The sequence below is a fragment of the Kogia breviceps genome, chromosome 15, assembly GCF_026419965.1.
Source record: "Kogia breviceps isolate mKogBre1 chromosome 15, mKogBre1 haplotype 1, whole genome shotgun sequence".
Lineage (NCBI taxonomy): Eukaryota > Metazoa > Chordata > Mammalia > Artiodactyla > Physeteridae > Kogia > Kogia breviceps.
Window position 1 is genome coordinate 39,089,267 of NC_081324.1, and position 13,375 is coordinate 39,102,641.

Genomic DNA, 13,375 nt, shown 5'->3' on the forward strand with positions numbered 1-13,375 from the left:
AGGCAGAGAGTAGTATACCTGTAAGATCTCATAAAGCACAGGTCAATTCTCAAATAAATAAGTGTGAGAGTGGTTAGAGAGATTATGAAAAGTTGGTTGATTAACACTAGCAGTGGGCAGTGCTAGATAGCCCAGTAAAAAAAGAGGTAAACAAGGAGGAAATCAGGGTTAATGGTTGTGAGCAGGAACAAAAGATGTCTGGGAAAGAGGCGTGAGCAGAAGGGGGCTCTGAGACCTTTTGTGCCGTTTGTTTTCTGTATGTCATTTCTGACTGATGAAGCTCAGACTTGTTCCATTCTGTCCCAGAGTCCCTCCTTTAATGATTCCAGGAGAGATTTAAGCCAAAAGTCACTCCAGAAACAACTGGGAAATGCAATTAAATTTGACTGCCTCACTCAACCTTTCACATAGTTATTTATAATTGATTTCTTTTAAAATATCTACGACATATAAAATAGGAAGGATTATTGGCACTTCAAAGACTGCTAGGCAATATAGGCTTAAGACGTATGAGGTTCTGTTTTAGATGCAATGACCTCTCCTCCACCCTCCTTGTATTTCCAGTTAATCGAGGATTAACTGTAGTTATTAGAGTTTACTTTCCCAGCAAATATTTATGTTCAATTTCTTGTCCTGTTTATTTGCTTTAAGCATTATTTTATGTCTATGACCACATTTACTGCTTAATAATTCTTGCAGTTTGCTGTTTGCAAAAAGAGGGACACATTAGACAGTTTCTCATATGAGTGTTCTAAGAGAAATGTTGATGCAATTCACTGATCTAGGTGACATGCTACCTTTGGCCTTGCAGGCCCATGTCAGTTTGTAACACATTTAACTCTTGTTCAGGGTTATAGGAAATCATCTGGAGCTCATGGCTAGCAGCCATCAGCAACCACCTGCCCCCAAGAGCTTCCCGTTTTGCTATTACAGACGCTGAGCTTACCTCTTTGGGGTTGATATGCATCTTTCTTTTGACCTGTCCACTGGGCATCAACTTCCATATGTGACTGAAACCCAACTGTCTTCTTCTCCCTTCTATTCTCTCCATTGTCAGTGGAGTCTTGGTACTTTTTGCTGGATGATGATGTTCCAAGCGTCCAGCCATCACATTTTGACTTCAATAAACTGAAAAGAATAAACATTTATGAGCTGTAGAGAGCACAGCAGGGAGTATAGATCACACAAAGGCATATACATTCAGTATGAGTTGAAATGCAATTCATGGCAATAGAAACTTTCTTTTTCTTATATTTTATTGACGTATAATTTAAATAATTTACTGAAGGTCTATTTTGTGTTCTGCCAAAACAATTTTGGAGAAGAAATGGTTTTTATCCTCAAAAAGTTTATATTTGGGGTTGGAGAAATGAGACTCAGACCTAAAACTGCTAATAAAGCCATAGAATATGACTAAGAACTAGAGTATCTGTAAAAATAAAAAGTATGCTAAAACAAGACTTGCATAACTAAAATGTTTCCGAGTACTAAAAATGAACAAAAGGGATTAAAATATCACCAGTTTGCTTCAAAATGCATTTGTGTTTCTCATTTTCAATTGTTATAGTATTTATTATATACTCAGGGTATGTGAGGAATAGTACTATAGTGCTTGTGGGAGAATTGGTCTCTGTCTTCACATAATTTCATTATAAGGTCAACAAGGCAAATATGGAGTAAAAGAAATTTTAATGAAAATAAACACACATGCATATGTTTTTCTCTCCAATGAACTATGTTCCCACCATTAGCACAATTTCTCTTATAACATTTTATTTTTTAGAGAGAAATGTTATGATGATGTGTATCCCTTACTATTCTACCAGCCCCTTCCTTCTAATTTAAGTTCACTGTAGACTCATGATACTTTAGTTTTGTCTTCCCCATGACCATAAACAAGGTGAAAATTAAAATGAAGAAAAATAATTTATTCAAAAAGTAACATTCTAAAAACTAGGATATTTAAACTCCCCAGCAGCAGAGGCAATCTCTAAACAAGAATAAGTTGATGGAGTATTACTGGATCCATTATGAATCCTAGGTGACCCTTGACCAGGATTCAAATCACATAAACCCATCAAAGTCACTGGGCTTCTTTTGTGTGGATCAAAATTTTTAGTAATGTTTGCTTACATCATAATTTATTAATAAAAACCAATAATTAAATGGTTTTATGTTCAGAGTGGTAAAAAGAAACAAACTATTAGCAGTATGGCTTTACAGGGGCATAAAGCAGTGTATTAAATTTATACACTTAACAATTTTTTTACCAGAACCCAAGGATCACTTTCCCTTGTGGACCTGCCAGTGGACACATATCTTAGCTAATGTAACTTCTACTCATGGGACAGGAAAATACAGAGAATAAAACTATATTACTGTTAATGAAAGATAAGTTTACCTCAACCCAGAAGTCCCAAACCCTGGCAAATCCAACAACTACATCTCTACTTGTTCTTACAGAAAAGTGAATGTGACCAAGACTACTGGGTTTCCCAAAATCATACATTCTCAGGTCAGCCAAGCTCCCAATACTAGCCAATGTTGATAACTCCCAATACTGAATAGTTCCTTCCATTTTACATAGAAGCTTGTCTGTACCTTTATTCCAAATCCCATGCTGGGAACCTGGGTTCTAATTTCCCTGAAATAAAGATGACTATATAAAAAAATTTCTTCTTTCATTTGCATTTATTTCCAACTTTACCCATCTACTATTCTTCTATTAACATCTCAGAAGAAAATCACACCTTTTACTCATACTCTTGATACCATTTTGGCCCCTTCCCTCTGTGACTATGGCCTGCCAATCATCTCCTTTTCTTATAACTTACAAACTCCTCCTCTCAAATGAATTCTCTCCTAGGATTACAAATAAGACCAGACTTTCCATTAAAAATCAAAACCTAAATCTAAATCCTCAAACTATCCCTTAAGTGGAAAAGTATAATAATACTCAGTGTCAGTGAGAGTGTGGGGACAGGAGGATTTTAGTATAGTACTAGGGAAACTGCAAACTGGGATAACCCTTCTGTGAGTGATTTGTCACTACAAAATAAAAGTGCACCTAACCTCCTACAATTTCACTTTTAAGAAGTTACCCTATAGAATTGCATAAACAACAGTGGAATTAGAAAATTTTCTCACACTACATACAAAAATAAATTCAAAATGGATTAAAGACCTAAATGTTAAGACTGGAAGCCATAAAACTCCTCGAAGAAAACATAGGCAGAACACTCTTTGACATAAATCATAGCAATATTTGTTTTGGATCTGTTTCTTAAGGCAAAGGAAATAAAAGCAAGAATAAATGAATGGGACCTAATTAAACTTAAAAGCTTTTGCACAGCAAAGGAAACCACTGAAAAAATGAAAAGACAACCCACTGAATGGGAGAAAATATTTTCAAATGACATGACTGATAAGGGGTTAACAGTCAAAATATATAAACAGCTCATACAACTTAACATCAAAAAACCCAAACAACCCAATTCAAAAAAATGGGCAGAAGATCTGAATAGACATTTTTCCAAAGAAGATATACAGATGGTCAACAGGCACATGAAAAGACATTGCTAATCATCAGAGGAATGCAAGTCAAAACTACGATGAGATGTCACCTCATACCTGTCAGAATGGCTATCACCAAAAAGACAACAAACAACAAATGTTGGCAAGGATGTGAAGAAAAGGGAACCCTTGTATACTGTTGGTGGGAATGTAAATTGGTGCAGCCTCTATGAAAAACAATATAGACTCCTCAAAAAACTAAAAATAGAACCAACATATGATCTAGCAATTCCACTCTTCGGTATACATCTGAAGAAAACGAAAACACTAATTTGAAAAGATGCATGCACCCCATTGGTCATAGCAGCATTATTTACAGTAGCCAAGTTATAGAAGCAACCTAAGTGTCCATCAACAGATGAATGGATAAAGAAGATGTGGTATATATATACAATGGAACACTACTCAGTCATAAAAAAAGAATGAAATTTTGCCATTTACAACAACATGGATGGACCTGGAGGGTATTATGCTTAGTGAAATAAGTCAGACAGGGAAAGACAAATACTATATGCTATCACTTATATGTGGAACCTAAAAAATAAAACAAATGAATGACTATAACAAAATAGAAACAGATTCACAGATAGAAAGAACAACTAGTGGTTACCAGTGGGGAGAGGGGAGAGGAGAGGGGCAGGATAGGGGTACGGGATTAAAAGGTACAAATTATTATGTATAAAATAAGTAAGCTACAAGTATATATTGTACAGCACAGGGAATATAGTCTGTTTTATAATAACTATAAAGGGAACATAATCTGTAAAAATTCTGAATCACTGTCTCATACACCTGAAACTAATACAATATTGTAAATAAACTATACCTTAATTAAAAAAAATAAATAGGGACTTCCCTGGTGGTGTAGTGGTTAAGAATCCACCTGCCAATGCAGGGGACATGGGTTCAAACCCTGGTCAGGGAAGATCCCACATGCCGTGGAGCAACTAAGCCCATGCGCCACAACTATTGAGCCTGCACTCTAGAGCCCATGAGCCACAACTACTGAGCCCGTGTGCCACAACTACTGAAGCCCAGGTGCCTAGAGCCTGTGCTCCACAACAAGAGAAGCCGCTGCAATGAAAAGCCCGCACACCCCAATGAAGAGGAGCCCCCGCTTGCTGCAACTAGAGAAAGCCGGTGCGGAGCAACAAAGACCCAATGCAGCCAAAATAAATAAATAAATACATTAAAAATAAATAAATAAATAAAATCCTACTATCATCATCTATAAAATAAATAAATAAAATAAATGAAAACAGAAAAAAAGAATGAGGTAGTTCTCTATACTACTGTGAATAAACTTCATGACATACTATTAAGTTAAAAAAGGGCAATTTGCAATAATAGAATATATAATATGATCTCATTTTTGTAAAAACAAAAATATATAAAAATATTTTTAAAGTTCTGGATGGATAAATAACAAATCAGAAAAGTAGAACAGAGTTACTGAGGGAATGATTTTTATAATTTAATTTATATACTTCTGAATGTTTAAATTTCTTCCAATAGGCATGTACTTTCATAATTATAAAACAAAAAATTTCACCATCTCCTTTATGTTACCATCTTCTCTCCTTCCCTTCTTTGCCAAACTTCTAGAAAACAATAATTTTAACAGATATGCCTACTAAAACTATTTTTTGAAGAACAATCTAGTGGCGTTTTCTCTTTCAACCATCTTGCTTGTTATAAGACTACTTCACAGCAACTGACTCCTTCCTTAAAACTTATTTCCCTTGGAGTTCATGACATATATCTTGATTGGTTTTCTAGTTTTAGGAGGCTGCTGCTCATATTCTTTTATTGGGAGCTCTTGTACTTCCCTTCCCCTAAATGCAGACATTCCTGATGATTCTACCCTTGTCCTTCTCTTCCTCCCTTAGCACTTTCTTAGTGATCCCTGTCACACCACTGTATCTTCAATTATGATTTCTAAATAGATTCATCTAGCCCACAATGTTCTCCAAAACTGCTGACCTCTTCAAGTATCTGTTGAAAAGCTGTGAAGAGATGCCTTATCTTACCTCCCAAAACCAAGTCACGCTAAAGCAATGAATAATCTTTATCTTGAAACCTGTTCCTTTATCTGTTTCCATTCTCATTTAAGGTATCACCATCCTCCCTGTTACTCAGATGAAAAACTTCAGCTGTCTCAAATTCTGCTTTCCTTATTCCTGTTCAATAAATTGCCAAATCAATCATCATTTATATATTCCTTAGATATTTATTGAGGACATACTCATATGTATGAAGGGGCTGGCGTGGGCAAATAGGGAAAAGAAATATTTACTGAGGACTTGTTATGTGCTAGGTGCTAGGTATACAAACCAGCAAGACCTGGTTCCTGCTCTCCAAGTGATTTTAATGGCGGAGACAGACGTGGAAACAGATTTTTAAAAATATGATATAATACAAGTTATGATTCATGAATATGTGTGGTGTTTAAGGGAGCACAAAGGCAGGGCATCTAACTCTATTTGAATAACTGAAGGGAAATTCCTGAAGCTTTCAAACTAAGTCTTGGTGGATAAGCAGGGGATAAGGAAGGATAGTAGGATGGAAGGCAGAAGAGAACAGTATTAGCAAATATACTAACTAGTAAAACTTCAGCATATATTTTGGGCAAGTTAAATCGTTTGGTATACTGTTAACTGTTATAGCATTGAGATTGGGGTATTGGGTGGGGAGAAGTGTAAGGTGAAGCAAGACAGATGGGCTGGGTCAGAACATGAAAGGTTTGGTTTTCCATGTCAAGGGGCTTGAACTTTATTTTGCCGGCAAAGCAAAGTCACTGAGGGCTCTAAGGAGAAAAATGACATGATACAACTTGAATTTATGAAAAATTGCCCTGGCACAATTTAGAGAATGGATTGGATGAGTGGGAAGGCTGCTGAAATAGCTGTGATGAGAGATGATGAGGGTCTAAATAGAGAAGCGGTGGTAGGAATGGAAGGAGACAACTTTTTAAATACACTTAGGATTTAAAATTGGCAGAATTTGATACGTGTTTGAATGTGAAAAGTGAGGGAGAGGAGTGAGTTGAGAATGAGTGGCAGAATTTGGGTGGATAAGCAACATAGAGAAGGTGGTGGTGGTGGGGATTAAATGTAGCTGGAGGTGCCTATGAAACATCTGGAAAGATATTTCAAGAGAGCAATTGGATCAATAACCCTGCAGCTTTTTGCTTGTTGGCTGACTGACTTGAGAAAGCATGTGCTTTACTTTCAATTTCATTGGTGAAGGAGGAGGTAAATTCATTCCTGTAGGTGAAAGAAATGGGTATTGAGAAAAGTGATGATTTAGAGAAGGTATTTAGGGAATTCAAGGTAAAAATGACCAAGAACAAAAATAAGACTGTCCTGCAACGTTTAGGGCTATAACAGAATTAGAAATCATAAATTTGTATCTGGGCTCAGGTGCACAGATGTAAAAGCAGAGAAAGCAGCCTGAGAGCTTGATGCAGGGTTAGGATTTTTTGTGTAGGGTGCAACAGACTAGAGGTCAAGGGAAATTTGTATGCTAATAAGGGAATAGTTTAGGTCGACCATTTGGTCCAGAATGTACATGGGGAAGAAAGTGAGACAAAGTGGGGCCTGAAAGACTGGCAAAAAAAGGGGAGAAATGAAGGATTTAGATGTCTCTTTAAGGTAAAACAAAGATAAAACAAAACAAGAAAAACAAACAAAACACTTGGTATAGTCTATATGAGAAATGAGAACATGAACAGACCCAAGTGAAAGAGGTGAACTATAAAGGGGGTACCAGTCAGCGATTTCTGTGATGGAACCACAGCAGGGGAAAGCAAGCTCCGGATGTGGTCAGGGACAATACGGCTAAAGAAAACGAGTGAACCACTGAAGACAAATCTCTTTAGATATGGCAACGGAGAGATCAACCACATGAATACTGGAATCTCACAGAATGGGGTTAGGAGACGTGGGGGAGGAAGTGACTGAGTGGATGTCAAATTCCTAGTGAGATCACAATGGAAAACAAAGAAAAGGAAGGATGGACTGTAAGACCAGATATCCTGAGATTCACATATACAAGGAGGTTCACTAGAGAGTAAACTAGTTAAAAGTTTGAGATGTTGGAATGAGGAGAACAGGAAATGCTGGCACTACTGACTCTGTTGTTTGCCAAATGTGACAGAAAGAATGGCCTGGATAGTAGCATTCTCAGAAAAGATGCCAAATTTAGTCAGTGATTCACAGCCTGATATACATTAAAATTATGTGGGAAAAATTTTAAAAGAGCGATGGGCTGTCCTACCCATTCTTAGAAATGGAATGACTCCATCTGGAGTGAGCCGCATTATGTGCCTCCCTCTCTCACCCTCTCTTGCCCTTTCTTTAAAGCTCCACAGGTAATCCCAATGTCCAGACAGTGCTGAAAATCACTAACTTATGGCCAAGAATGAAAATATTTTTTGTGTGTGAAAAGGTTGAGGATGAAAAGAGTTTATTTTCTATGAAATAGGTGTTTGGTAAGGCACCTTTAGGAAATCCTGGGGGCAGTAGGAAGGAAAGGGGTGTTAGGGAAGGAAAGGTAGACTTTTAAGAGAATGAAAGTACAAGAGAGAGAAATCAATACAACTTACTCAAATTTTCACATGAGTCACTTAACAAAAAATGAAGGGGAACACGTCCTCGATTTAGAAGATTATAAAATCTAGGATGGGGAAACGTGTTAAATCTTTCCTTCCTTTTTCCAGTGGCCAAATTTGGGTGTTAGTCATGCCATGTCTAAACAACTGCTATATCATCCAGTTTCTGGCTCAGTCATGGAATCAGACATTTCTTCAAGGAGATCTAGTATTTTTTAGTTAAAAAAAAAAAAAGAGCTAATGGAATTGGATTATCACTGTTCTAAGTTCTCATAGAGCAAGAGACTATATGCATGTATGTACGTATATACACTTATGTTTATTTATATATCTAAGTAAATATATTGAAAATCATGAGTTTACACTAATATCTTCAATTCCAAACCAACACGGTTCATTTTAGTTTTCTACTTTTCCATATATGTAACTCCATTCTGTAACAGTGAAAAAACATGGCTACCATTTTCCTTTATACAATTACTTACTTAGTCATTTTGTATGAAAACCATATTCCATCACCACTGTCATGATCCCTTCCTCTCCCTCCCGTCAGTCACCACCACATTGCTCCAGGTGTTTCTGCCAACACACCTCTGTATAAGCACTCTCCCCACTAAGCTCTGAATGAGCTACCTCTGCTGTGAGAAAGCCCTCCTCATATCTCAGGCTCTCAAGATCCCATGTATGGCTGACCTCCACATGGATACCATCCTCATTCTGTTCAAGACCCAACACCCTACACCAATACAATCACCAGGATGAAAGCACTCCCCACCCTGCAAAAGCTCTGACATTCAGTGCCAAGCTGCCCTCCTCTGTGGGTCAAGCTGCAACCCCATGATCAAATAAATTCGGGGTATGATGTGAGGCTGGGTTCAAGGTTAATTTTTTTCATATCTATATCCAGTATATCCAGTATTATTTATTTAAAAGACTTTCCTTTTTCCACAGAATGCTTCATACCTTTGTCAAAAAGCAGTCAAACATATGACTGTGTGGGTCTATTTCTGGACTCTATTCTGTTCCATTGATCAATAGCTAATATATAGCTATCATATAAAAATAAATTTGATTTTTATATGTTGAACTTGAACGTTGTGTTTGTGTTAAATTCACTTAATAATTCTAGCAGTTTTGGGGTAGTTTCCTTAGGATTTTTCTATGTAGACAGTCATATCATTTAACAATAAAGACAGTTTTACTTATTTATTTCTAATATTTTTCATGCCCAATCACATCAGCTAGGACTTCTAGTACAATGCTGAATAGAAGTGGTAAGAGTGAACATCCTTACATTGTTCCTAAGAGTGTTCATCATTAAAGAGATGTATCTTTATCTATATGCTCTATCTGATTTCTAGTATGATAAGAAGTCATTTTAAAAAAATGAGCATTGGAAGAGTTTTTTTGCATCTGTTTGAAATGGTGTTTTTCTTCCTTACTATGTTAATATGGCAAATCACATTGATTGATCTTCAAATGTTAAGCCAACTCTGCATTCCTGGGATAAACTCTATTTAGTCAAGCTGGATTATATATTTTTTTATATATTCCAGGACTTAATTTGCTAATATTTTGTTAAGGATTGTTTTGCATTTATGTTCATGAGGAAGATTAGTCTGTCATTTCTTTACTTCTCACGCTTTTACCTGGTTTAGGTATCATAAAAGGAGTTGGGAAAAGTTCTTTCTTCCCCCTAGTCCAGTGGTTCTCAAGTGGGGTAGAAGAAGAGGATTTTGCCACATAGAGGACATTTAGCAATGTCTGGAGGGTTTTTGATTGTCACAGTTGTGGGGTGTGCTAATGGGTAAAAGACAGGGATGTTGCTAAACATCCTGCAATGTACAGGACAGACCACCACCACCCCACAACCTCACCCCAAACTATTATCTGGTCCAAAATGTCAAGAGTACCAAGGCTGAAAAACCCTGCTCTACTCCTGGAAAGAATTTGTGTAAGATTGATATTTCTTCTTTGGATATTTGGTAGAATTCATAAGTGAAGTCTTATGGGATTGTGATTGTAGTTTTATTTATGGGAAATTTCTTAATTAGAAATTAAATTTGTTTAACAGAGGGCTATTCAGATTTTCTACTTTTTTGGTATCAATTTTGGTATATCATCAATTTCAAGGAATTTATATCATTTAAGTTATCAAATGTGCTTACAAAAATTATTCATAATATTCTTTAATTACTTTAAAAATATTGTTAGAATCTATGGTGATATCTTCTTTTTCATTCCTGATACTGATAATTTGTTTTCCTCTCAGTAATAGGTTGATCATCTTGAAAAGGCTTATTGATTTTATTTACATTTTCAAAAAGTCAACTTTTAGCTTTACAGATTTTCTCTATTGCTTGTTTTCTTTTTCACTGCAAGACTTAACAAACATCGGCTGCTATAATGATGAAAGCAGAATATAAATACAGAAATAATACAAATTGGGCAACGCTGAGAGAAACTGGAGTTCTGGCCCAGAAGGGAAGATACTGTTAATGTCTACTGAGACATTAGAAAGTCCATATCATGGATAAAGGCTTAATGTAAAGCTCTAACAAAGCCTAAAATCAAGCTGTAACAAAATGCACAGGGACAAAAAAGTTTGGAGATTGATTCTTACCAATTTAGAGGGGCTTGGGAAGCACCTCAGGCTTTCCAGACATCTGTCCTTACAAAGTATATAACCAAACCTATCCAAGTTCAAGGTGAATAGGAGGTGATTGAATTGCTAAGAACAAAAATCAACATTCTTTAGAGAATGATAATAAAATCCACATCTCTAAATGTATCATCCATAATACCCAGAGTACAATATAAATTGTCAGACACAAAAAGAAAAAATATGTGATCCATAGTTAAGAAAAATATCAGTCAATTAAAATCAACCAAAAGAGGATCCAAATGTTGGACCTAGCAGAAAAAGACTTTATTTAAACCAGCTATTATAAATATATTGATGGACATAAAGGAGAACATGGTTTTAATGAATGAAAAGACAGGCAGTCTCAGCAGAAAAAGATAGAAACTCTCTGGCTGGAAATTACAGTGACTGAAATAAAAATTGGAAAATGGAGATGAGAGGTTAAAGAATAAGAGAATTTTATGGAAGAATCAACAAAAATGACCCAATCTGAAGAACATTGGGAAAAAAAGATTGAAGAAAAATGATGAGTCTCAGAGATTTTAGAGACAATATTAAGCTGCCTAACAAACATAACTGAAGTTGCAGAAGGAGAAGAGACTGAGAATGGGGTAGAAAAAATATTTGAAAAAATATATGTTAAAGAAATAATGGCAGAATATTCCCAAATTTGATGAAAAACTTTGACCCACAGATCACAGTCAAACTGTTGAAAACCAAAGATAAAGACAACCTTGCAAACAACCAGATGAAATGTCAATTACATAAAAAATAATGATTTTAACAGTTAACTTCTCATAAGAACAATGAAAGCTAGAAGATAGAACAATATCCTTAAAGTGCTAAAAGGAAAAAACAAAACAAAACAAACCCAAAGTGTCATCCTAGAATTCTGCATCGCATGAAAATATCCTTCAAAACAAGGAAGGAGAAATAACATTTTCAGATAAACAAAAACAGGGAAAATTTGTTGTTAGCAGACCTGCACTACAAGAAATAGTATGTTTTTTGGCTTGAAAGAAAATGATATTAGATGGAAACCTGGATCTAAGAAATGAAGAGCATCAGAAATAGTACATATGTGAATAAATATAAAACTCTGTACGTTCTTATTCTTCTCTTAATGTCATTAAAAGATATATGAATGTTTAAAGCATGGGACTTATAATGCACTTAGCTGTAATGTATATGACAATAATATCACAAAGAATGGAGAATATACCTATACAGTATAAAAGTTCTTACAGTCTACATAAAATGACACAATGTTAGTATTATATAGATTTTAATAAGTTAGGAAAGCATATTATAATCCCTACAGAAATCACTAAAGGAAATGCAAAAAAGTATAGCTAATAAAATATTAGAGGAATTTTTTAAAAATTGAAAAAAAATGATTATTCTCCCTTTCCCCTCCCAATAAAAGTAGAAAAGGAGAAACAGGAACAAAGAATAGATATGATTAGCAGGAAGGAAAAAAGAAAAGCAAAATGTTAAACCTAAATCCAACAGTATCAATAATAAATTAAATCAGACTATACTACAAAGCTACAGTAATCAAGACAATGTGGTACTGGCACAAAAACAGAAATATAGATCAATGGAACAGGATAGAAAGCCCAGAGATAAACCCATGCACCTATGGTCAACTAATCTATGACAAAGGAGGCAAGGATATACAATGGAGAAAAGACAGTCTCTTCAATAAGTGGTGCTGGGAAAACTGGACAGGTACATGTAAAAGTATGAAATTAGAACACTCCCTAACACCATACACAAAAATAAACTCAAAATGGATTAAAGACCTAAATGTAAGGCCAGACACTATCAAACTCTTAGAGGAAAACATAGGCAGAACACTCTATGACATAAATCACAGCAAGATCTTTTTTTGATCCATCTCCTAGAGAAATGGAAATAAAAACAAAAATAAACAAATGGGACCTAATGAAACTTAAAAGCTTTTGCAAAGCAAAGGAAACTACAAACAAGACCAAAAGACAACCCTCAGAATGGAAGAAAATAGTTGCAAATGAAGTAACTGACAAAGGATTAATCTCCAAAATTTACAAGCAGCTCATGCAGCTCAATATTAAAAAAACAAACAACCCAATCCAAAAATGGGCAGAAGACCTAAATAGACATTTCTCCAAAGAAGACTCACTGATGGCCAAGAAGCACATGAAAGAATGCTCAACATCATTAATCATTAGAGAAATGCAAATCAAAACTACAATGAGATATCATCTCACATCAGTCAGAATGGCCATCATCAAAAAATCTACAAGCAATAAATGCTGGAGAGGGTGTGGAGAAGAGGGAACCCTCTTGCACTGTTGGTGGGAATGTAAATTGATACAGCCACTATGGAGAACAGTATGGAGGTTCCTTAAAAAACTAAAAATAGAATTACCATATGACCCAGCAATCCCCCTACTGGGCATATACCCAGAGAAAACCATAATTCAAAAAGACACATGTACCACAATGTTCATTGCCACACTATTTACAATAGCCAGGTCATGGAAACAACCTAAATGCCCATC

At 35.6% G+C, this 13,375-nt stretch overlaps 1 protein-coding gene across 1 annotated transcript in view; it reads right to left on the minus strand.

Moving 5' to 3' along the window:
• The window catches only part of KIAA1328 (KIAA1328 ortholog), a 358,322-nt gene that overhangs the window by 63,141 nt on the left and 281,806 nt on the right, over positions 1 to 13,375 (minus strand). The window contains exon 8 of the mRNA XM_059041354.2: positions 947 to 1,128. Coding sequence (XP_058897337.1) covers positions 947 to 1,128 — 182 coding nt within the window. The remainder of the gene's footprint in view (positions 1 to 946; positions 1,129 to 13,375) is intronic.